Source organism: Elgaria multicarinata, chromosome 8 (assembly GCF_023053635.1).
Source record: "Elgaria multicarinata webbii isolate HBS135686 ecotype San Diego chromosome 8, rElgMul1.1.pri, whole genome shotgun sequence".
NCBI lineage: Eukaryota > Metazoa > Chordata > Lepidosauria > Squamata > Anguidae > Elgaria > Elgaria multicarinata.
The window spans coordinates 2,751,507-2,777,988 of record NC_086178.1 but is presented as its reverse complement, the minus strand read 5'-3'; the positions used below and the strand labels follow the sequence as shown (position 1 = coordinate 2,777,988).

The 26,482-nt window shown below is 46.6% G+C and overlaps 1 protein-coding gene across 3 annotated transcripts in view; it reads left to right on the top strand.

The window, feature by feature from the left end:
• Positions 1 to 26,482, top strand: part of TP63 (tumor protein p63) — a 122,069-nt gene that overhangs the window by 18,679 nt on the left and 76,908 nt on the right. For all 3 annotated transcript variants that reach the window (XM_063131728.1, XM_063131727.1, XM_063131729.1), the window contains exon 2: positions 7,240 to 7,494. In XM_063131728.1, coding sequence (XP_062987798.1) covers positions 7,240 to 7,494 — 255 coding nt within the window. The remainder of the gene's footprint in view (positions 1 to 7,239; positions 7,495 to 26,482) is intronic.

Here is a 26,482-nt window from a genome sequence, read left to right as displayed (position 1 = left end):
ACAGTATAAAGTCAGAACATTCTTGATGCCCACAAACGTATCCTGACCCTCCCACTGTTTTTTAAAATATATACATTAACAGTTTCTGACCAGCAGCTGGGATTGCTGTGGAATAGGTTTCTGTTGGTGCTGAAATGAGTTGTTTGGTGTGTTTAGTACCTCTGCCTTGTATTCAGTCATTTGGGCAAGTTACTTGTCCTTTGCCACACCTTCTATGGCAGCCATTTTGTGCTGGTGCCCAGGACAATTTCTCGAATTACCAACAGCCCCAACAGGTAGCCTTCCCGCTCTTAACCATGCATTTCGGTGGTTCTTTGCCATGTATTTGGACCTCGTGAGTCTCTCAGCATAGTTGCGTATCTTGGAAAGATAAACTTCACTCCTGTTCTTCTGCCGCTAACGCCTGTGTTTGTACAAGAGATTGATGGATATCGGTGCCGCTTCAGTGAGAGAAGCCTTCTAAAGTTACAGGATTGCTTTCTAATAGGTTGGATATTGCATGGTACTTGGGCTTTTAGAGTGCAAGCAAGAAATATCTCCGTTCATTCATCAAACTACTGGCACTTGCCATGATGAGTATGCGTCATGCTGGCCTTAAAATATTTGATACGTTCAAAGCTTAGGCAGATTCAGGGAGGCAATTTATATGTGTCTCCATGCATGAATGAAGTGAAGGAATCCAGGTTGTTGCAGCCTTTGAAGCGTACCTAAAAGTAAAAATTCATTTAAATCCCTGAGTGAACAACTATAGTTTTCGTAAGCAGCTTGGCCCAAATTCCAGTTGTTCGTATAGTTTTGATATTTGCCTTCACGTTGAACTGAGGGGAAACCTGACTTCCTGAGGAGGTTTGGGGCCTGTTGAACGAGCCTTTTTGAATGCGTCCATGCGAAGGGCTCTGCCAGATCAGACCAAAGTGGTTCCATCTAGGAGAGCCATCCCTGACCCGACATATTCATAGAATCATAGAATCATAGAGTTGAAAGGGGCGTCTAAGGCCATCGAGTCCAAACCCCCACTCAATGCAGGAATCCACCCTAAAGCATCCCTGACAGATGGTTGTCCAGCTGCCTCTTGAAGGCCTCTAGTGTGGGAGAGCCCACCACCTCCCTAGGACATGGGTTCCATTGTCGTACTGCTCTAACAGTCAGGAAGTTTTTCCTGATGTCCAGCCGGAATCCGGCTTCCTGTAACTTGAGCCCATTATTCCGTGTCCTGCGTTCTGGGAGGATCGAGAAGAGATCCTGGCCCTCCTCTGTGTGACAACCTTTCAAGTATTTGAAGAGTGCTCTCATGTCTCCCTTCAATCTTCTCTTCTCCAGGCTAAACATGCCCAGTTGTTTCAGTCTCTCTTCATAGGGCTTTGTTTCCAGACATGTTGGACTATAAATCCCATAAGCCCCTCGCCAGCTGGATGGAGGATTATGGGAGTTGTACTCAACACATCTGGAAGGTGCCAGGTTGAGGAAGGCTGGTCTAGGGGAGTGTTGTGCCCCACCAGTAGCCAGGCTGATGCAGCCAGGAAGCTTGCAAACAAAACGTGAAGGCATCACACACACACAAACACACACACCCTGCCGTTGCCTAGTAGACATTGATAGATACTTCCTCCATCCGCTTGTCTCACCCCTTTCCAAAGCCATCTGAATTGGAAGCCACCTTGACAGTCTTTTGCAACAAACATCAAAGGCCAAATCTCAATTTCCACTAAACCAGCAAGCTTTTGAATAACTTGATGGGACATAGTACAGTGCTTCGGTCCGTACAGAACTTGAGGCCCACTCCGCATTGTGTCACTTCCTGAGGAACAGCCTGTTCCCATCCAACTCCTGTTTATTTCTTGATATATCTAAGGACTCGAATTGCCAGTGTCACTTCAGCATCTGCGGGAAAGGAAGGAACCTTGGCAGTCCCCTCCATGTTGCTTCTAGTGACTGCTGTGAACGCTACATTTTTAAGCCTTCTACCAGAATGTGTTGATTCTTTGTATATGCAAAAGAAGGCATCATGGGATAGTTGACTGATCTAATAGGAGAGTCAGTCAACAGTACTGGAAGGGCCCATGTGCCACTCTTCACCCTTAGTTCAGGCTGCGGGCCGGAAGCTCTAGCACAGTCCTTGTGCTAATGCAGCCCACAGAGTGGGGCAGTGTGAAATTTGTGTTAGAATTAGATATCTTGAGTGAGCCTAAGAAGCTGCCTTATCCGGAGTCACAGAATGGGTGAGGGATTTGCCTGTTGTAAAATGGCTGCCAGTCACACAGCGCTCGTTTCCCAGAAGGCAAGCTGGTGAGACTAAAAGAAAAGTAACACAAAAGCCTTTCCTTGAATCCAAATGAAGAGTGCAGGACACAGAATAATGGGCTCAAGTTAAAGGAAGCCAGATTCCAGCTGGACATCAGGAAAAACTTCCTGACTGTTAGAGCAGTACCACAATGGAACCCATGTCCTAGGGAGGTTGTGGGCTCTCCCACACTGGAGGCCTTCAAGAGGCATCTGGACAACCCTCTGTCAGGGATGCTTTAGGGTGGATTCCTGCATTGAGCAGGGGGTTGGACTTGATGGCCTCACAGGACCCTTCCAACTCTACTCTTCTATGATTCTATGACGCAGAAGGGCAAGCACTTTGCTTTCAAGCCAGCAAGCATCCTATATTTTTTTTGTGTTTGTTTTTGAGGATCATCAGACAAGCGTTTTATCGCACGTTCGCTACTGCCTGCTTACGGATGTGCGTGCGTCCTTTAGACAACGACGTCTGCCTCCCCCAGGCCTCCTCCTCCTCCTGTTCGTGTTTCCGTCGCCAAATACATCCCCCAAAATCTGACTTTTTTTAAAAAAACAGAATGTGTCGTGATTTCCTGCTGTGTGCAGGAAAAGTGGCGCGATCAAAACGGCCCCTGAATGGGCCACATGGTCTTTGTTTACTTCCTCTTTCAAGTCCAGGTAAAAGAGGAAGTAATGAGGGACAGAAGCGGGGGTGGAGAAGTGACTGTAAGGAAACATGATTCCCCCCTCCCCATGTGATGACGCTCTTTGTTATGTTAAGAAATCAGTAAAATCAGGAGTGCTGAGGAGCCTGATGTGTGGGCACATTGTTCTGCGCACATGCCTAGTACAGCTTGAGCACATACATCCACAGTGTTGTCAGTGAGGTTGTATATTTATGCAACGTGCCCTAACTGTGCGGGTGAAAGGCATCTGCATGACCCAGGGTTGCGAGAGGACAAGCACGGAATGTCCCATGCTACCGCATCTCTGGAGGTAACATGTGAACAGTACCATAGGAAGAAAGTGAAGGGTTCCCTGTGCAATGTCGGCTTGGACATTTAAGCAGATGGGTTCAAAAGGAGACTGAGCAGCACTTCAAAAGTAGGTTTTTTTAAAAGGCATTCACAAGGAACAGGAGAGGTGAAGTTTCCCTAAAGTTTGGGAGACATATTTGACCCAGGTTTCTTCACGGGGAGCCGTTGCGTTGGGATGGACGTAGCAGTGTTGGGAATAGAGGACGTTCTTGGTCGTAGTTCACAGGCGAGTTGCCCCCGTTCCTCTGGATGCCCAAGTGCCTCTGGGGCGGGATGGGGGTGGGATTGGGAGCTGAAGCTTGCAAGTTGCCCTGCGTCACAAGCGTGGCCTTGTAGATAAACAAACAACTTTCCAGAATCCCGTCTTCGCGTGTTTTGATGGCGTGATAAGTTGAGCAAATACCTGGAGCTCTTTTGTTCTCAGAAGCGGAGCTGCGGCCGAGAGCGAGCGGCGTTTTGCTGGGAAGCTGCGGAGGGCAGCGGTGGCGGCTGCCGCCCAGTCACATTCCACAGCGGCTTTTGTCCCCCGGCTGGGCTGCCCCTTCTAATTGTCCCCTTGTCAGGAGGCGTACGCCTCCGAGAGAGTTATCTGATGGTTCCCCGAGGGCTTGTGAGCACCTCAGACGCTGACCTCTGGGTGCGAGCGGCTCCAGGGACCCTTTCCGGCCTGGGGCTCAGCCCCCAAGCCCAGGGCGCGACGGACTCTCTGCACTTACCTCCCCTCACCTGGGCTTTTTGCTGCACCTGTCTGGGGAGGGGGGAGCTCTGGGGGGCAAAGGGTGAGAGGATCACAGGAGCAGCAGGGAAAGAAAGGCAGCCAAGCAGCTGCTCATGTCAAGGCGAGGATTAATGGTTATTTAAATAGCAGACAGGGAGGTGGCGGGGGGCTGTGGAATGTGGCAGGACCCACGCAGTGGTGGCCTGGCTGTCCCGTCTTTGCCGTTCAGACAGATGGCCTCTGGCTCGCTTGGAACGACAAGGCCGCCGAATTTACAATTTGCCTTCCTCTTTACTATTATTTAAGATGCTTAATCTGCTCTATCAAACGCCACTTGTCAGAAGCAGGCAGGAGAAATGTGAACGGCTGCCGAGCCCGGCGCTCAGATTCAAGGAGTAAAGGCGACGAAACAATTCTAAGAAAAAACCGCTGCAAAAGCAAACCTGCGCGGCGGTCAAAGCAAGGGGGGGGGGGTCGAATCCCCTTGGGGAGTTTTGTTGGTCTTGCAAACGCCCTTAGGGATGCCTACACCCCCAGGTTCCCCGTTTGGAATCCTGGTGCTGGGGACCCCTCTGTGCCGTCGCTTTGCCCCGGAACGTTTCTATGTAGGTGTTCAAGAGCTTTTGAAGGGGGGCTCCTGTTGGAAGGATTCATGAACAAAACATGAAACCAGCTAGATTCCGGCAACCACTTGCAGCCCAAATAAAGTCATAGAATCATAGAATAGCAGAGTTGGAAGGGGCCTACAAGGCCATCGAGTCCAACCCCCTGCTCAATGCAGGAATCCACCTTAAAGCTTCCCTGACAGAGGGTTGTCCAGCTGCCTCTTGAAGGCCTCTAGTGTGGGAGAGCCCACAACTTCACCAGGCAATTGGTTCCATTGTCGTACTGCTCTAACAGTCAGGAAGTTTTTCCTGATGTCCAGCCGGAATCTGGCTTCCTTTAACTTGAGCCCGTTATTCCGTGTCCTGCACTCTGGGAGGATCGAAAAGAGATCCTGGCCCTCCTCTGTGTGACAGCCTTTTAAGCATTTGAAGAGGGCTCTCATGTCTCTCCTCAGTCTTCTCTTCTCCAGGCTAAACAGGCCCAGTTCTTTCAGTCTCTCTTCATAGGGCTTTGTTTCCAGACCCCTGATCATCCTGGTTGCCCTCCTCTGAACACGCTCCAGCTTGTCTGCGTCCTTCTTGAATTGTGGAGCCCAGAACTGGACGCAGTACTCTAGATGAGGCCTAACCAGGGCCGAATAGAGAGGAACCAGTACCTCACGTGATTTGGAAGCTCTACTTCTATTAATGCTGCCCAAGATAGCATTTGCCTTTTTTGCTGCCATGTCGCACTGTTGTCTCCTATTCAGCTTGCGATCTACAACAATTCCAAGATCCTTCTCGTTTGTAGTATTGCTGAGCCATGTCCTTCTCCTCATGTCATGTCCCCCCCACCACTTTGTTTGTTTGTTTTGGCTTCCCCCTGGTTGTCTCCTTCATCAGTGCTGCGGCTGCCAATGGCCTCTTCAAGGCTACTGATGCCGTTGCCTGTGGCGGACCCTTGAGTGAACAAGTTGCCTGCCAGGTGTCCGACTCGGGGTCTAATTCTAGACTTCAAGCCGTTCCCCAGTTCTGATTGAGCTGAGAGCCCCTGGGAGGGGAGGCGCTGGAGCCCGTGACCGAGATTGAAGTGAACACCCCAACACTCAGGCGTGCTGCTTTCTCCTTCCAGAACCCCATTCTTACCGCCGCCACCACCCCGCTTTGAAAACATACAACCCCCGTCTCGTGTCCACCCCTACCTCTCCTGCATTGCATTGCATACAGAAGGTCTCCAGTGCAATCCCTGGTAGCATCTCCAGCTAAAAGGACTGGGGGTCAAGAGAAGAAAAGAGCCCCATCTCCCTGGGACCCGCGAGAGTTGCTTCTGGTCAGGGCAGACAGGTCTGGTGTAAAGCTGTTTAGGATGTCCAGGTGGGCCTCAAAGGAAAGCCAACCAATGCCATGACCATGGAGAAGCTCTAGAGCAGCCTTCCCAAACCTGGTGCCCTCCAGATGTTTTGGACTTCCCACCAGCCCCCACCAAGCATGGCCAATGGTCAGGAATGCCAGGAGGTGTCGTTCAAAATATTTGGGCAGGTACCAAACTGGAGGAGGCTGCTGTAGATGATCAAGGAAACGCCATGGCTTTGCATGGGACCACCAGTAAAACTGGGCTGTGTAGCTGGTACAAAGGTGCCCCTCAAGGCGGGAATGGGTTCATTTGGAGATGAACATGCCTGGAGCTGGGAGGTCGCAGGGCTCACTTCTGATCATGGCATCACTACTGGGGTGCATGCTGTATGTCAATGTGGTTGTTTTCTCTCAGTGCAGCCGGCTTTATTTCCCGTCTGGTTACCTGTGCCTTGCTCCAAATTGGCTTTAAGGCTTGCTGATGCTTTCCCCCCCATCTTGTTACCTGTTCCTTGCTCCGAATTGGCTTTATGGCTTGCTGGTGCTTTCTTTCCCATCTTGTTACCTGTTCCTTGCTCCAGATTGGCTTTATGGCTTGTTGATGCTTTCTTTCCCTTCTGGTTACCTCTTCCTTGCTCCGAATTGGCTTTATGGCTTGTTGATGCTTTCTTTCCCGTCTTGTTACCTGTTCCTTCCTCCAAATTGGCTTTATGGCTTGTTGATGCTTTCTTTCCCATCTTGTTACCTGTTCCTTGCTCCGAATTGGCTTTATGACTTATTGACCTCTGTAGTATTTTTCAGTATTTCATAGAGCTTTGGAGTTGTAATTGAAATGACATTGGCAGAGCAGCAAATCTGAATTTGCTGGTAACTCTTCAGATTTCCTGCATTGTTGCAAGGTGGGTGGCAGCTGCTCCGGGTCGCAGCTTGTTCTGGGTTTCTTTCCTTTGTTTTTAATCAACCCATGATGGCTTAGCAAACTCGGTCATTAAAACTAGAAATTGATCAAAAGTGTGTCCAAGCCAGAGAGCTGTGGATTACCAGCTTTGGAATAAGCCAGGATGCTGAATCAACTTCAAACTGTGGTTTAGGATCCTGGTATTTTATGAAGCAGTTCATCACTGTGCCAGGAGAAACCAGGGATGTCCTCCTTGTGATGGTGGCGCCTTTGAATGGGTGAAGTCTGCTTGATGTCAGAAGATCTCCTGAACTCCACTTCCGTAGAAGGCCGTGTGGCACATTCCCCCCTCTTGATATGTCTCCTTTCTCTTTTTTCTCATTTTAGCCGCAGTATACAAACTTGGGGCTTCTAAATAGCATGGACCAGCAGATCCAAAATGGCTCCTCGTCCACAAGCCCGTACAACACGGAGCACGCCCAGAACAGCGTGACGGCGCCCTCGCCCTACGCCCAGCCCAGCTCCACCTTTGATGCCCTCTCGCCCTCTCCGGCCATCCCCTCCAACACAGACTACCCAGGACCTCACAGCTTTGACGTCTCATTTCAACAATCCAGCACTGCAAAGTCGGCGACGTGGACGGTAAGTGGGTTCCTGCGGAGCGCTGGGCCAGGTTTGGGGGGGTGGGGCGGGCACCGGACTCATAATGTGTGAAGGATGGGAGGAGGTAAGGCAATGGTAACCCAGTTAGGAAGGGAAAAGGTTCAGCTGTCTATCCTCCCAAGTCACGCTTTCTCGTGCATTTGTCTCTAGTGTTAATTAAACGTCCGATGTGGATGCAATCCATTCAGGCCCCATTCAAGGGTTAACATTTCTACTATCAAAGCTGCTTTATTGGATCATGTGCTTCCCGGGGAGGCCCAGCCTCCGACGTAGGATTTTACAGCAGGGGGGTGGGGGTGGGCTTTCAACCCCCTCCCCCTTGCCTCCTCGTATTGCTGCTTCCACCTTCTACTTCCTTTTCACAAAGCTTTTGACCTTGGGATAGCTACCCAACGCCTTTTTATCGTTAGTGCCATGAGCCCTTCATCTGGAAGCACCCATAAACCATGAGCCGCTGCTGCCTTAAGGGAGTGGCTAGCAGAGAAGTTAAGGATGTCGAAAATACCCACATTTTAATATGCACATAGAACAATAAACACTAAGCACTTAAAATACAGATCCAAAAGGACGTTACGTTAAAAGAAGTGCTTGAGGATCAGAAGCAACTTGGGCCATTTTAAGAGCTTAGTGTTTATTGTTCTGTGTGTCTATTAAAATTTGTGTATTTTCTTCATCCTTAACTTTTCTGCTTGCCACTGTACTATTCCGGTTAAGGTTAACAGCAGTTGTTTCTGGCTGCCTTAAGGGAGACAAAGACTGAAGAGACATGTGGGGAAATAGAGGCAGATAACGATGGGTTTTCTCCTGTGGGCAGGCAAGGGGTGGGTGGGTTGCAATGCTCTTATTTATTTATTTATTTATTTATTGCACTTATATACCACTCCCATAGCCAGGGCTCTCTGGGCGGTTTACAGAAATTCTAGAATTAAGATAAAAACAAGTATACAAAATTTAAAATTCTAAAAACACAGAACATAAACACATAAAGAATTAAAAACCGTTAAAAACTAAACATGCGGGTGATTAAGATGTGCTGCCATATGCCTGGGCAAAGAGGAAAGTCTTAACCTGGCGCCGGAAAGATAGCAGCGTTGGCGCCAGGCGAGCCTCGTCAGGGAGATCGTTCCACAGTCTGGGGGCCACCACCGAAAAGGCCCTGTCCCTCGTTGCCACACTGCGAGCCTCTCTCGGAGTAGGCACCCGGAGGAGGACCTTAGATGTTTCACGCCCACCCTGCCCTTCTTTCCTTTTCAAAAAGCATCCCTGCGGGCTCAGAGCCAGCTCAAACGGCCCTTTTCTTGCGTGACCTTTTCTTGCTTCCTGCTTCCCCCGGATTCAGATTGTGAATGTTGCGCAAGGGGTTGTGTTAAATCATTCCCCGCTAGTGCTGGCTGCACTTCTGCCGCCCACTTCTCAGATTGGCTTGTGGTGGCGTCCAAAGTGCAGCTGACGGCTTTGCACAGAGTAGGATCCGAGCAGGCTGGGCGGAGGGGGGGGCGGTCCGCAGCAGCATGCACCCCAGGCCATTGTCTGAATTAACCATTCTGATGGAAGGTGTTGGCGAGCAGCGGTGTAGGGAAGGCAGCGCGCACAGGGAGGCAGCACCCTCACTTTTTTATTAGCAGGGACGCTGCTATGATCAGCCACCTGGCCGTCAGACTTCCCTGTTCTCTCTGAGCTGAGCTACAGCTAGAGATGTGAAAGCCCGGGGAAAAAACAGAAAAATGTGTGTGTGTGTGTGTGTGTGTGTGTGTGTGTGTGTGTGTGTGTGTGGAAACAGTCCCCCCTCCCCCGGTTTCCCCCCGAAAACGTTTTTAGGGTTTTTTCCAAAAAAAAAGTGAAGAAAAATGGATTGCGGAATAAAATGATGAATAAAATGTTTAAGATACAGTGTTCATATATTTACTTCTCCAAATGATTTCTAAAAACTTTGTGCAGTATCAGATTATTACAATTTCTGTGCACCCAGGACAAGCAGGTCCTAGGTTGCAAGCTGAGACTACAACTCTCAAATGCAAGAGCAAGAGGTATTTCTGCCTCTAGGGGGCAGCACTGCCACTGAAGCAGAGACTGAAACTGATAGTGATGGCTATAGCTCAGGAAATAAGCCTGATTAAATGTCATGCATATTCGTTGAATCTTGGTCCCCCCTTTTTTCTCAGTTCTTTTTATGGGAATGGGGGCTTTATGTCTGCTTGAAACTATGGAGGACTAGTGGAGACATAAATAATTTTCTTTGTTACTAATGTTGATGGTTTCTTCTGTTGTTGTTTTAATTGATTTTTGCCTGCTCCTCAAAAACTGGCAAAACCAAAGAGGGTCGGTGTGGGTTTTTTTACAGTTCAGGTGTTCCTAACAGTTCAGGAGCTTGTAGCTCCATTTGTTACCAATTTTTTTTAAAAAAGTTAAAAAGTAAATTCAGTTTGTAATAATTCTTTGAAAACACTGTACTTTTAATATACCAAATGCGATATTTTTATGCCAAACCAACTTGTACATAAATGTATTTTATGTTCCTAAAGTAACAAAGTGACTTTCAATCTGTAAAAAGTGCTAATAGTGCATTTTTTCAATTCCCCCCCCCAAATTTCCATTTTCCCCTGGAAAAAAACGTGGAAAGAAAACAGTTCCCCCCCCCTCCCATTGGCTTCAAAATTTCCAGAAATTTTACGTCACTAGTTACAATCCTTACAGTAGCTGGGGGAAATTAATTTCCCCTTGCAGTTATATGTAGCTGCGAGCTATCCCTGTTGAAATGCAAAATATTGGTGTGCGGATTGGTCTTAAGACCCATTGGGGTTAGAAAAGACCTGCTCTTGATGGAGGTGAAAACTGCTACAACTGGTTTGTAGATCTGAATCAACAGAACCGTCTGGATTTTGGACTCTTTTTTGGGGGGCGTGGCCATGGGATTTGTCACAATGGGCGCCTGCGCTCGAAAATTATTATTATTATATTTATTTTTATCCCGCCTTTTGCCCAATGCTGGGCCTCAAGGCGGCCTTACAAAGTTTAAAACATACATTGTAAAACCTAGAAAAATAAATGTAAAAAAATAAATGTTTAAAATACACAACAAAATTATAAGTCATTAACATAGATGGAGGACCAAATTACTCTCCAAAGGCCTGCTGGAACAAACAAGTTTTCGCCTGCTTCCGAAAGCCCATCAAGGAGGGAGCCAGCCTAGCTTCCCCGGGGAAGAGGGTTCCAGAGCACTGGAGCAGCCACCGAGAAGGCCCTCTCCCATGTTCCCACCAAGCGCACCTGTGAAGATGGTGGGACTGAAAGAAGGCCTTCTCCAGAAGATCTCAAAGCACGGGTAGGCTCATAAGGGAGAATGCGTTCTTTCAAATTGGGGAGGCTCCGTGTCTTGTCCTTAACCTGTTGAGGGTCGATTCGCAGCACCAGTTGGGCAGGTGATGGAATATCAACCTGTTTCGGTGTCTTAGATGTTTCCAGAGGTTTTCACTAAATCGAATGGCCGTCTTAATCACCTTTTCGCAGTTTGCATCTGCCACAGTCAGCCTTGGCTCTTCGGGGTTGTCTTATTTGGCCCAAAGTCAAAAGGTATTAAGATCTCATCATTGAGTTGCTTAAGTAGACTGCTCTTTCTTTTGCCTTCCCCTCTTCATGTGACTTCAGGGCTCTTTGATGAATACCTGTCATCCCCCTTTCTCCGTAATGACAGTTTAGGAACCAACCCAACTGGAAGGGCCTCTTAGGTTACAATGACCTGTTAAAAGTTTAATTGTGTGATGCCCCACCCTTACTAAGAGTCCCAAAATTTGAAAGTGCTCTCTTCCAGCTTTCACTGGTTGTTCCCAAAGGCTTTGATAGTGGAGACAAATGGTTTACCTTTGGTGCAACTCTTTTGTCCTGGATCCTCCCCCCCCCCCCCCCCCGAGTGAGTTAGCAGGGGTTGGTCTCTTCGGACTCCTGGGAACTGGAAGGTCCCGTGGCTCTTGGATCACCTTGTTCTTGTTCTTGGCAAGCACCGTACAGCCAAGGGGAAACTGATCTTGGGAGATCACTGAGTCATGATATGTTTAGCTCCCAGGGCTGTAAAGGAGGAGACTGCAAATAATTGCCGGCTGTTATTAAACCGGGGGGGGGGGGGGGGCGCATGCTTCAAATGCAAGGAAGATAATGGTTTCCCTCTGTTCTTGGTTCTTCTTCTGGGTATATTATGTCAAAATGAAAGAGATGGGACTGCAGTTTCCCCACGGTTTTGTCGGGTATAAAAATCTAGATTTGTGAGAATACTTTTTTTTTTTTAACGCAACTATGATACTAGTATGCACGTGTGCCTGATGGCACGTTGCTGGAGGGGACAAGGAACATTGCTATTTTCTAACCTAGGAATTTTTACCTTTTGCTGTTTACTCTTTTACTATCCTGTATAACAACCGATGGAGACCTTATTGGCAGAAATCTTTAAGGCCCTTCAAAAAATGAAAATAATTGGAGTAGACATTATGCAGAAATTATCTAGTCCACCCTCCTCCATGCAAGGTGGGGCAGTCTCCATCTTCACTTTTCAGCTGAACTTCTGCAATTCCGATCACAGTGTAGGAGAAAGACCAAGAGAGCAGGCATAGAAAGTAGATGGCATCATGAGTAGCTCTGGATTTAGCAGTGCAGCAGTAATCTCTTGGATTTGATTTGTTCTGCTGCTGTAGACAACATATCCCAAACTTTCTCAAAGTTGATTGTATCCGATATTACTCCAGGTGAAGAGAGGGTTAAAATGGGAGCTGAACGTGCATCAGAACGTGATTTGGAATGTGCATTTGAATGAAGGTATTTTGCAGCTCTGAAATGCCCTCAGTGGGACACAGATACTGACTTGAACCGGGTTCATGTGCTGGTGCAAGCTCACCACTACAATGCTCATCAGTTTGCTCACCTGTTTTTTCAGAGGAAAAAGTACCCAAGAACCCCCATGCGTGCTGATGATATTTGGAAAGGAAGAATGTCCGAGGCAGTCTCTTGGTATCTGACAGGTCAGGGAGCAAAAGAGAAAACTCTGTGAAAATGATGATGATGATGTGTGTGTGCGTGTGTGTGCACGTGTGTATGTGTCTGTTTCACTCATCCTTACTCTTATGCCATGGAAAATTGGCCAAGAGCCATGGTGGGGCTTGTGGGCCTTTCTAATATGCGTGCGACTGAGAGCGTTTTTGGCATTTCAAGGGATAAGAAATGCCAGCCACTGCTGAAATTCTCTTCCCTTCACAACCACAGAAGGCCCAGGAGCCCATAAGTCCTTTGCATCTGGTCTCCTCCTCTGTTTTATGGTTCTCCTCTTTTCTATAGGTTGGCTTGTATGGCTTGGCATTATGTAAACAAACCTAATGCTCTAGGCTCCCCTCGCGCACACTCTGTGTGTGTTTAGATCACTTACTTCTTCTTCGTGGTCTCTGTGCATCACACGTGGGGGGCTCCGCGCAGACACAGAGCCCCATATGTGTGAATGCACAGATGACCGCTCAAAGAACTACAGTTACAGGTAAGCAACCTGTTTTTTCATGGAAACCAGTTTGCCATTACATCTGAACCAGCAAACGGATCCCTCCAAACCAGAATTCCAGGCCACATTTTGATCCTGGTTGGCAATCTAGATTGGAGGGCTTATGCTGCAAGCCTTTGTGCACTAGTTGCTGGGGGGCATGGGCGGGAGGGTCTGCTTGTGGGTCCATCGTCGACAGCTGTTTGGCCATTGTGAGAATGGAATGCTGGACTAGACGGACCCTCGGTCTGATCCAGCAGGGCTCTTCGGATGTTCTTATGCTAACCCTACTTTGCTAGTTTGTTAGACGTAAAGGCAAACTGTATGTGCGGACATCACTGTTTTGAGATGGAGTGTGGGAGAGCTGAGAAGGAGGCGGGAAGTGTGTAAGTCAGGAGTGCACAACCTTTTCACCCCCAAGGGCCACATCCGGCATTGGACGATGGGCTGTGGGCCACACGTGGGAAGCACAGTGTGAGCTGCACGTTACTGGTGGTGGCTTGAGGTCTTGGGCGCCGCCTGTGGGTTGTGCACCCCTGCTGCCAACCAAACCCACATGTCTTCTCTCAAAGAGAGAAACAGAGAACTTAAACAACTAGAACAAAACAAAAGCCACGGTGGAAAGGATAGAATCATAGAATAGTAGAGTTGGAAGGGGCCTACAAGGCCATCGAGTCCAACCCCCTGCTCAATGCAGGAATCCACCCGAAAGCATCCCTGACAGATGGTTGTCCAGCTGCCTCTTGAAGGCCTCCAGTGTGGGAGAGCCCACAACCTCCCTAGGTCACTGTTTCCATTGTCGTACTGCTCTAACACTCAGGAAGTTTTTCCTGATGTCCAGCCGGAATTTGGCTTCCTGTAACTTGAGCCCATTATTCCGTGTCCTGCACTCTGGAATGATTGATCCTGGCCCTCCTCTGTGTGACAACCTTTTACGTCTTTGAAGAGTGCTCTCATGTCTCCCCTCAATCTTCTCTTCTCCAGGCTAAACAGGCCCAGTTCTTTCAGTCTCTCTTCATAGGGCTTTGTTTCCAGACCCCTGATCATCCTGGTTGCCCTCCTCTGAACACTGTTCAGAGTGTTTTAACACACTGTTCTAACACACAATGAAAATCGCCCTGAAAACCCCACACACAGTACAAAAAAAGAAGAATAAAGAATTCGGCTATGTTCTCCGAGCCACGAATAGATAAGGTTGTGTCTATCGCAACGCTTTTGTGTGAGGTCCCTTCTAATTTGAAGCAAGGCTGTAATCTGCTCCAAACAGGGTGTCGTCATTTTATTGTGGGATCCTTGGACTTGCTGGATTCCCATATTCCAGGAGTTGGCACAACCGCCTCCTTCTTTCTGCTTCCTTCTCCCCCCCCCCCCCCCGCTCCGAAGCGGAAGAAAACAAGGCATTTCAAAAGTGTTACACCTAGGGTTGCGTTTTCCGCAACAGGAAAGACTCGTGTGTAGCTCCTTTCTCTCCCCGCTTCCACCCACTTGGAATGGGATGTGGCAATCGCCTCTAGCCGGCAGAACCAGTTGCAAGGAAAAGTACAGAAATAAATGAAAAACACCCTCCCTGCAAAGAAGAGCTAAATTTCCCCTTGGAATATTAACCTTTCACGCATCCATTCTCTCTCCGCCCAGCCCCATGGTTGACTTCTACAATGTCAGAAGGTACATATTAAAAGCTGAGCCTCAACGTCTTATCTGTAGCCGAAGAGACCACATCACGCCAGTCCTTTTCCAGCTTCATTGGCTGCCAGTCCAGGTCCGGGCCCAATTCAAAGTGCTGGTATTAACATTGAAAGCCCTAAACAGGCTTGGGGCCAGGCTATCTGAAGGAATGCCTCCTCCCATATGTACCTGCCCGGACCCTAAGGTCATCCTTAGGGGTCCTTCTCTGCGAGCCCTTGCCAAAGGAAGTGAGGCAGGCGGCTACCAGGAGCAGGGCCTTCTCTGCTGTGGCCCCCCGGCTGTGGAATGAGCTCCCTAAGGAGGTTAGCTTGGCACCTACATTGTATGCTTTTAGATGCCAGGTGAAGACCTTTTTATTCTCCCAGCATTTTAACAGTCTATAAATAAATTTTAATTTGGTGTTTTAAACTTGTAATTTTGCATTGCTGCTGTTTTTATCTGGTTGAGCTTTGATATTGTATTTTATATTATGGTTTTATACTGTTGTTTTATACTTTGAATGTTTTTAACTTTTGTGAACCGTCCAGAGAGCTCCAGCTATTGGGCGGTATAGAAATGTAATAAATAAATAAATAAATAAATAAATAAATAAATAAATAAAAATAAATAAATGAGAGCTTCTGGAACTAATTTGCAGTTTTTGGAGTGGCGAGATTTATTGCCGCTATGCAGAGATATTCCTGGTTGCTCCCATTTTCCTTTCTCAAATGAACCCAGAAGCAACACAGTGTGATAACTTAATTTCACCCCCAGAGGCTTCTGGGAAGAAATATTGGCAGCTCCCATTTTGGGAAAGGAAAAAGATGGAGACTCTTTGGAGCTCTGGTCAGCGACACTGAGCTTGTTCCTTCGCAAATTTAGCTCCCACAAATTTAGCAACCCCATTGGCTGAAATAAATCCCTTGTCTCTTGCAAATGGGTAGTGAATTTTTTGGGGGGGGGGGGGCGGGGGATTTTTGCTCAGCAACTAGAATCCCAGTTGCCTTTATGCAAAGATACCGTAGAGTTGCTCATCCCCCAGCAGAAGCTCCTTGGAAGGAGGCCAGGCCAGAGTAATGGTAGATCATGCTAAGACACTTCAAGCACTTAACCTAGATGTCTCAGGTTCACTGCAGCCTTATACTTTAGTGCTACCAACATAACAGTTTGAGAATGATTGTTTCAGGTTTCTGCTCTATTGGGCCATGCAAATTTCTTCACAGCCTCCATGTTGGTGATGACCTCAGAGATCCACCACGGCCAGTTCCATGACCTTCAACAAGCGCTTCAGAAGGGGGCTCACAGAATTTGCCCCATCTGAGATTGACGAATCCCTGGCACGCATGTGGGCATTGCTTAGGTGAAAGTGCACACCGGGAGACTTTTGCGAGGGTTAACAGTGGCCCGGCAGAGCACCAGATCATGTGTCGAGAGCGTGGTTGGTGCCGCTGTTGCCGTGGGAGTGTTGCAGCTTTGATCAGCACAACAAAGCAGCCACAGGATTAATTTTAAAATTTGCATTTGCTGCACCCTGACCTAGCTTCGGAGTTGTGTTTCCGTGTAATGGTACACAAAATGGCTGCTGTTTTGTAGGTACTGAGAGAGAGCTCAAGAATTATTATTATTATTATTGTTAATATTATTATCTCTCTTTTCTTGCTTGTGGCGTTTTTTCCTTGTGAACATGACAAGCTTTACCAAGTCATGTTGTCTGTTGTTGTTGTTTAAAGCTCAAGGCCCTTTGAAGAATGGCTGCTCCCAGGATTTCTTGAACAGTGAAGGGAAATGGTAGTTAAACTCATTAGGCTGCAGGGTGGAAATCGCCCTTGTCAATATTGGGCGGTTAGTGGAAAATGGAATAAAGTAGAGGATAATTAATGTGGTGTCGTAACTGGTTACTACAATTGACGATTGATTGAGCACCCATGAGTTGGACTCAAGTTTGTTCCCTTCTTCTTACAAAGGAATTAGTCCAGCATGTGATGACTGCACAGGAGCAATAGGACTGTCCTGCCACAGATAACTTATAGTTTACAGCAGTGGTTCCCAAACTTTTTCAGGTCACCGCCCCCTTGGTTCCACAAACTCATGCCCAGCGCCCCCTATCCTACACTATAAAAATCATTATTCAGAATAGCGGTTTTCAATGACCCATTAAGGAAGATAATAACAATAAAATTCAAAACAGTAACAGTTAATTGAATATTTATTCAAAATCCGAAGCACCCGCCACAGGCTTGCCAAGGGAGGGAGGGAAAAGAGAGCAAACGCCTCTGTTTTGCAGCCAGCGTGGCGGGGCACACCAAGCAGAGTATGTCTCTTCATTCGCGTTTTTGTGCTTTTGAAACATTTAAATTCACCGTTAAAAGGACTCTTCTTAAACGGTATTAATACATGTGTGGATTCTTCCCCTGTATGGCTTGGGACCAAACTACCTTCTCCCATAAAAATGTCCCTGGGTTTTAAGACCTTCTGGAGAGGTGCTTCTTGGAAAAGACCACCTCGAGCGCCCCCTGCCTCCCCCTTGCCTCTTAATGCCCCCCTATGCAATCCCACCCACCCCCAAGGGGGCAGTACTGCGCACTTTGGGAACCACTGGTTTACGGCATGGACGGAAAGTAGATCTCCAGATGTTCTAGACTTCAGCAGCATTCTTGACTATTGTCCATGCTGGCAGAGGCTTCTGGGAACTGAAGTCCAAACGTCTGGAGATTTACCTTCTGTTCGCCCCTGGTTTCCAGCAACCATCCACACATGTAGCTTTTTCCTTCAGGATGATGGCGAGATGCAGACTGAAGTCAAGAGAAAAACTGCTTTGCACTTCTTTCTTCTAGTGGTGGCCTACTGTCTTCCCTTTCATAGTGTACACTCCAGAGCATGTCCTTACAACAGTTGGGACCAAACTACCTTTTCCCATAAAAATGTCCCTGGGTTTTAAGACCTTCTGGAGAGGCGCTTCTTGGAAAAGACCACCTCGAGCGCCCCCTGCCGCCCCTTTGCCTCTTAGCGCCCCCCTGCTGCCACTTTGCCTCTTCTTTGATCCTTGTTTGAACGAGCTTTCATACGTGTGCGTAAATGTGCTTATTTGAGTGTGAGTCCCAGTGGTCAGCTGATCCAGTAATATCTGCAAGGGGTTACATGTGTGTTAAGTAACACTCCTCATTTTGGCTGTTGTTGGTTTGATCGTCTGCTTTTATTATTATTTATTTATTTATTTATTTATTTATTTATATAGCACCATCAATGTACATGGTGCTGTACAGATAACACAGTACATAGCAAGACCCTGCCGCATAGGCTTACAATCTAATAAGTTGTAGTAAACAATAAAGATGAAAGGAGAATGCAAACAGGCACTGGGAAGTGTAAACAGGCACCGGGTAGGGTGAAGCTAACAGTATAGAGTCAGAACAAACTCAATATCTGAAGGCTATAGGGAAAAGAAAAGTTTTTAGCTGAGTTTTAAAAGCAGTGATTGAGTTTGCAGTTCTCAAGTGTTCTGGAAGAGCGTTCCAGGCGTAAGGGGCAGCAGAAGAAAAAGGACGAAGCCGAGTAAGGGAACTGGTTAAAACACCAAACAATAAAGATAAAATATGAGCGTCACTTTGAGTATTGCTTGCAGCAGAGAATCTGGCACAGAAATATTATATATCACACATAAGTTGGCTTTGTAGATATATTGATTACATCTGTTGAATCACTCCAATCCACATGCTAGTTGACACTCTAAAAAACACGTTGATTCTTCCTCAACTAGAGTTGCTTGATAAAATTAATAACACTAGCCACTAATTTACATTGAACTAACTGGCCTATAATCTCCTGGATCCCTTTTTAAAAATTGTTGTTGTTCTTGTTGTTGTTATTATTATTTAGTCAATTGATATACTGCTTAATCCTATCTTAAAAAGACATTTCACAGTGGTTTACAATGACCCTGTTCCGATGACACATGAAACCACGGTGGTTAAGGTTAGCATGCCATGTGAACCATGACTTAGCACGTCTTTTGTTGATCTTTCATCAGCATTTGATTTCATAGAATCATAGAATAGCAGAATTGGAAGGGGCCTACAAGGCCATCTAGTCCAACCCCCTGCTCAAGGCAGGAATCCACCCTAAAGCATCCCTGACGGATGGTTGTCCAGCTGCCTCTTGAAGGCCTCTAGTGTGGGAGAGCCCACAACTTCCCTAGGTCACTGATTCCACCGTCGCACTGCTCTAACATTCAGGAAGTTTTTCCTGATGTCCAGCCAGAATCTGGCTTCCTTTAACTTGAGCCCATTATTCCGTGTCCTGCACTCTGGGAGGATATAATTCATTATAACTTCTTCTGCAAACTGTATGGCAGCCCCAGGAAAAGATTTCTTGTACCCTTGCTTCGAGGAATGTCTGACAGAACTTCAGCTGAGCAGATGTGTAAACTACTAGAAGATACGGACCCTTACATAACTGATCAAGTAGCCTTATTTGCAATGGCTGCTAAAAATAATAGAGAAAGGCTCCTGAAAACTGTCGCTATAGATTGTACACATGATGAAATGATTTGAGTGGACTGTTCAACTCTTTCTTTCTTTCTTTCTTTCTTTCTTTCTTTCTTTCTTTCTTTCTTTCTTTCTTTCTCTGCTGTTGGCTTTCTTTTGTTGCTGTTGCACCAAAATTGTAAACACCTATGGTAAAAATTGGACTACTGGACTTAGAGTGTCATGTGAACCATTCCTAAGCTTAGTGGCTGCATAACTGTGGTTTAACCATGCCAACCATTTGCTGCAAAAGTATTCCTGGCTTCATGTGTTATCTGAACCGGCCCAAAATAAAAATTTAAAATACAAAACATCCACAGTTGATCACTTTCCAGTCCTCTGGCACAAGGGCCGATCTTAGGGACAGGTTACGTATTTTTTGTTAGAAGTCCAGAAATTTCACAGTTGAGTTATTTAAGAACTTAACTTTGAGGCTTTTCCTTTAAGACTTGTTCTGTGTTGCTGCCTTAAAGGCAGTTGGATACTACAGAGGGAGGGGAGACATGAGAGCACTCTTCAAATACTTGAAAGGTTGTCGCACAGAGGAGGGCCAGGTTCTCTTCTCGATCCTCCCAGAGTGAAGGACATGAAATAATGGGCTCAAGTTACAGGAAGTCAGATTCTGGCTGGACAGGAAAAACTTCCTGACTGTTAGAGCAGTACGACAATGAAATCAGTTACCTGGGGAGGTTGTGGGATCTCCCATCCTAGAGGCAGTTGGGCAACCCTCTGTCAGGGATGCTTTAGGGTGGATTCCTGCATTGAGCAGGGGGTTGGACTTGATGGCCTTATAGGACCCTTCCAACTCTACTATTCTATGATTCTATGACTTTTCCATTGTGGCAACCCAAATTATTTGATGCTGTCCCTCGAGAGGCTGAGGGCGGGGTTGGACTAGGATGCCATGGCTGTTGGCCTGATCCAGCAGGTCTGCTTTTATGCATTTATTTCATGGAGACAGTTCTACCCTGCCTTTTCAAATAACGGTTACCAAATGCACCAATAAAGCCATCAATAACCTAAAAGGCCAAGAGAAATGAACAAACCCGTGTTGTAACAAAATGGAAAGCAGCAGATGAAACCATTATCAAGCCAATCAATTCAAGCATATAAAATACATTTTTGAAGCCAGGAGAAAATACACTCTTAATATATTTCCTGCCCATGAGGCCTGGTGCTGATAGTTTTGAGGTTGTTGACAATTAAGTAGCAATGGTTAGAACGGTTAGCAGAAGTCACAGCAGAGGGGGGCAGACTAGGGAGTTCAAAGTAAGGTGTGGCGGATGGAAGAAAACTCTTAAGGGTGTTGATGTCTAAAGAGGTAAGGGAAGCAACGTGGTAAATATCACGGAGGCTGGAGGATCTGTCCCATCCAAACTGGTTTCACACTGCACTGAAAATGCCTGTCCATGCTAAAATCGTCACCAAATCGTGCATCAAGTTTGCGGACTGCTTTGAGGTCTACAAGATTTCTCTGTTGCCGTTCTAAAACATGACTACCTGGAAAGACTGGAAAAGCTAATTTGTAGGGGTGGGTTTTTGTTTTTTTTTAACGAAAATATCTTAATTTTCTCCCCCTTCAAGGAAACAGTTAAATTTAGTGCCGGCTAGTCTGGTGAAAACCAGTTCAGGAGGGGTCTAGTCAGTCTATTTTGGGTTTTTAGGTTATGCTAAATTGAGTTCCCACATTTTTTTTGGAGCAATGCAAAGACTTCGTTTCTGAAAAATCTTTTGCAGTAACATGCTCTCCAGATGTGGCTCTGTGTGCTGCTCTGTCCCGCGGAGCACCCCTCATCGTCGGAATGGAACTGGGTGTTGTGTGGTTGTGGCTGGAATCACAATATGACATATACCGGTTAGGTTTCTAGGAAGGAAGATGTTAGGAATGTGTTTAAGTTTCTGTGAGGTTCTGGAGTCAGGCTGTTAGTGCCAAGGGCCCCTTCCGCTTAGTTTTTCGTTACCAAAGTCCCCATCTCTTGTAAGCTCTTAAGCATGCATGTCATGAGTCCAGAGAGAGAACAGCCCCAAGCCATAGACCCTATCACTTGAATTGTGCGGAGTTTTTATATTGGTGGCGGTGTACTATGATTTGGGCGTTGAATTGCACCATATCCCATATTCTCTCGTGACAACATGGGTAGAGTGGTTGTTGACGTACAGGCCGCAATTTTAATAATAATAATAATAATAATAATAATAATAATAATTCTTACCCCCTTCTCCGATTGGATCAAGGCAGGGAACAACAAAAAGTATAAAATACATAAATGAATTAAAAACATAGTATACATTATTAAAACATCCTAAAAACATCCTAAAATTCCACTGGATAGGCCTGCCAGAAGAGATCAGTTTTTATGGCTTTCTTAAATGCTAAAATACTGTCAAGTTGACGAGTCTCCTCCGGCAGGCCGTTCCACAGTCTGGAAGCAGCAGAAGAGAATCATAGAATCATAGAATAGCAGAGTTGGAAGGGGCCTACAAGGCCATCGAGTCTAACCCCCTGCTCAATGCAGGAATCCACCCTAAATCATCCCTGACAGAGGGTTGTCCAGCTGCCTCTTGAAGGCCTCTAGGGTGGGAGAGCCCACCACCTCCCTAGGTAACTGGTTCCATTGTCGTACCACTCCAACAGTCAGGAAGTTTTTCCTGATGTCCAGCTGGAATCTGGCTTCCTTTAACTTGAGCCCGTTATTCCGCGTCCTGCACTCTGGGAGGATCGAGAAGAGATCCTGGCCCTCCTCTGTGGGACAACCTTTTAAGTATTTGACGAGTGCTCTCATGTCTCCCCTCAATCTTCTCTTCTCCAGGCTAAACCTGCCCAGTTGTTTCAGTCTCTCTTCATAGGGCTCTGTTTCCAGACCCCTGATCATCCTGATCAGATATCCTCTGGGTAATACTTGTCAGCCTAATCTTGGCTGGCTGAAGTAGATTCTTCCCAGAGGACCTGAGTGTGCAGGAGAAGGCGATCCCACAGGTAGCCTGAACCCAAACCATGTAGGGCTTTAAAGATAATAACAAACACTTTATATTCTTTTTTTTTAATTCCCCCCTTCCCAGGTTTGGGCCCTGTGTAAAGTTGTGCCATTGACCGTAGATTGTAAGGGTGTAGGATTTGGTATAAGGATAATCCCCCTCTGCTGGACTGGCCATAATAATAATAATAAAAAAACATCTGGAGAGCACCAATTTGCCTACTCCTCAATTACGCCCTTAGAAATTTATCTAAATATATGTTTGGGAAGGATATATTGTAGAGTAATGTAGAAAGAGATCAGGAGTCTGGAAACAAAGCCCTATGAAGAGAGACTGAAAGAACTGGGCATGTTTAGCCTGGAGAAGAGAAGATTGAGGGGAGACATGAGAGCACTCTTCAAATACTTAAAAGGTTGTCACACAGAGGAGGGCCAGGATCTCTTCTCGATCCTCCCAGAGTGCAGGACACGGAATAACGGGCTCAAGTTACAGGAAGCCAGATTCCAGCTGGATATCAGGAAAAACTTCCTGACTGTTAGAGCAGTACGACAATGGAATCAGTTACCTAGGGAGGTTGTGGGCTCTCCCACACTAGAGGCCTTCAAGAGGCAGCTGGACAACCCTCTGTTAGGGATGCTTTAGAGGGGATTCCTCCCTTGAGCAGGGGGTTGGACTTGATGGCCTTGTAGGCCCCTTCCGACTCTGCTATTCTATGATTCTATGAAAGGGATATGGATCAGAAATTTACCCATCCCTAATCTCAGCACCTTTGTAGATCTACTCGTGGCCACCTTTCTTGTTGAGAAGTTTTGTGGTGGGATTTCACGTAGGATGTATGAGATTTTCATACGAAAAGGGCAAAAAAACAACCACCAGGGTCACAATCTGAGAACGGATTTGAATTGGATTGAGCTTCGAGATCTCCTGATGTGCTCATCTCAAAGTTCAAGGAAGTTCAGTCGTTCCTTCACCCTGCTGCCCTGCCACAAAAACAAGCCTTCTATGGACTCGGTGCGCTGGCCCTGCTCCCTTGTAGAACGAGCCAGTTTTGACAAGGAAGAGCGTGGAAGGGGTGTTGGTGCAAAGAGGTCAGCGAGAGTTTTCTTGTCAAAGGGAGAGCAAGTAAGATTTGGCACTAGGTTGTCAAACTGACTCATTCCAGCACGGAGTTCACTGCAACCTCCTATACAGAACCAGAGTCGGGAACTGGCGGACGTTTGCAAAGCACTTCCTTCACGGACCCGCGCACACACCCATCCAGATTATCTGTACTCCAGAGTGGCTCGTCTTACCCTATTTCGGCTGCAAATGTGTCAGCCCTATTGTTATATGGCATCTTTGGGGGACCTTGGGAACAGCTCGCTCATGGTTCTCCAGCTGTGGCCTCCAGCTGTGTTGAGAAAGGCTTTTGTGGGTGGTGCGCAGTCCTCCCCATTTTCTTTTGGGGACATTGGGTGGGAAGGGTTTTTCTGGTGCTGAGGAGCTGATAGCGCTCCATATATAGGATCAGAAGTACTCCCCCAGGCCCACTACCATCCCGCAAAGGTTAAAAGGGTGAATGCTTCCTCTGCTGTACTCTGCTGACTTGGTTCGCCTTCCCCAAGTTGCCTGGAGCTATTTACCCTTCTTCAGCGTCCGCGATCTGCTCAGTAGATTTTGCAAACTCTGGCTATTTAAGAAGAGCCGTGATGGATCAGACCACAGGCCCATCTAGTCCAGCATTTAGCATTCAGCATTTAACGTTGCCCCACTATCATTTCCGACCCATTTTTGGGCTCGTTCAAACGCCTCCTTTCCCCTCATTGACGGAAGCATGAAAATGCATATTTTTAAATGCACCTTTCCAAGTGCACATTGTAACACAATCGCAAATTTGGGAATTTGCAAACATTTGCATTCAGCTTCAGTATTGTGACTAGGGCTGGTTCACGTGATTTGTGAACAGAAATAGAATTCTCATACACCCCTACTCCAGACCTGTAAAGGGGCAGCAGATTCACTCATAGAATCATAGAATAGCAGAGTTGGAAGGGGCCTACAAGGCCATCATGACCCTGTGGATTTGCCCTTACGGAGTGCGGCCCTTCGTGCTTCTAAGCTAAACAAACTCTATTCTTGAGTCGCGGTGGCTCTCCCAGGCAATGGCATCGTCCACCCTGGGACCTGAGAACCTTCTCACCAGAGATGCCACCACGGGTTGAACCTGGGACCTTCTGCAGGAGAAGCAGGTTCGCCAACCACAGAGCTCTGACCCAGTACAGTAGTGACTAGCGTAACCTGCCAGTGTAGCAATTATGGGGCCAAATCAAAAGGGAAAAAAGGCTACGTATGCAAGACCTATCTATGTTGCTGTTTTCAACAGTGCAACAATTACAGCATTTTTTGTTGATAGTTAGAATTGTTTTTATCAAAGGCAGAAAGAAAAATACTAGGGAAATTAATTGGGAAGTGTCATGAACAGAAAGAGGGGCATTTTTCAACACTGAGAAGCAGGAGAACCCTCACCCACCACCACACACACACATATTCAAATTGGATGCCTGTCTTTATTATCTCCCAAGAAAATGCTGGACCCCAAAACATCTTTTAGGTGAACACCAATTAAGTGAACACCTAAAATGGCGGAAGTGTGAATGCTACAAAACACGTGTATCATACATTACAGGCATACTTATTACAGGGTTGTAGTCCCTTAATAGTGTGTGTACTCGATGGTTAGCCTAAATTTGTTTCTAGAGTCAGTTTCTATGATGGTCTGGGGAGACATATGGGGAATGTAACATGTTGTCTGAGTTCTCCAGATACAGCTCTGTTAGTGTGAATGGAGACTTGGGCCATAGCTAGACCTAAGGTTTATCCCTGGATCGTCCAGGGGTCAAACCTGTTCATCTAGGTGACACACAGGGGATCCAGTGCTCAGGCAGGGGCGAACCCTGGATGATCCCAGGATAATTATTATTTATTATTATTATTATTATTTATTTATATAGCACCATCAATGTACATGGTGCTGTACAGAGTAAAACAGTAAATAGCAAGACCCTGCCGCATAGGCTTACATTTTAATAAAATCATAGTAAAGCAATAAGGAGGGGAAGAGAATGCAAGCAGGCAGAGGGTAGGGTAAGCAGGCACAGGGTAGGGTAAAACTAACAGTATAGAGTGGACCGAGACCAACGGACTGATGTGAGAAGAAGGAAGGCCAGTGAGAAGAAGGTTGCAGTAGTCCAACCGAGAAATAACCAGTGCATGAACAAGCGTCTTGGTAGAAGAGACAGACAGAAATGATCGAATCCTGGCAATATTATACAGGAAAAAACGACAGGATTTAGCTACTGCCTCAATATGAGGAATAAAGGAGAGCGAGGAATCAAATATAAAGCCAAGGCTACGAGCTTCCTTGACTGGAGTAAGCGTAACATCATTGACAGTAAGAGAGAATGAGAGATGAGGGGAAGGTTTAGGAGGAAAAACAAGCAATTCAGTCTTTGCCATATTAAGTTTCAAACGACGATGAAGCAGCCAAGCTGAGATATCTGAAAACCATGCCGAGATACGATCGTGAACATCAGGAGAAAGTTCCGGAGATGAGAGATATAATTGTGTATCATCGGCATACAGATGATATTGGAGGCCGTGAGATTGAATAAGCTTACCCAAGGGCAACATGTATAAGGAAAACAACAACGGGCCAAGCACCGAGCCTTGCGGGACCCCTACTGAAAGGGGAAAAGAGGAAGACGAGCTGCCATTAGCCAACACGCTGAAAGAGCGACCCGCTAGATAGGAGGCAAACCAGTTATAGACAGAGCCACAAAGTCCAAGGTCATGAAGGGAGTCTAAGAGAAGATCATGATCAACCGTGTCAAAGGCTGCAGTTAGATCAAGGAGAATAAGAACGGAATAATGGCCTTTAGACTTGGCAGTAAGGAGATCATTGGTGATCTTAGTAAGGGCTGTTTCAGTGGAATGTAAAGGACGGAATCCAGATTGAAAAGGGTCCAGAGCAGAGTTACTAGACAGAAAGTCAAGACAACGAGAGTAGACCACACGTTCCAGGATCTTTGAGACAAGACGCAACAGAGAGACAGGTCGGTAGTTAGACAGAGATAGTCTATCAAGAGTAGGTTTCTTGAGAATGGGAGAGACTGTAGCATGTTTAAAAGCAGAAGGAAATGAGCCAGAGGACAGAGAAGAATTAATAATATGAAGCCTTAGGTCTAGCTGTGGCCTAAGAGACTAATCTACTAATCAAAAGAAATCCATGCTCAAGTTCTCTCTAAAAGCTAAA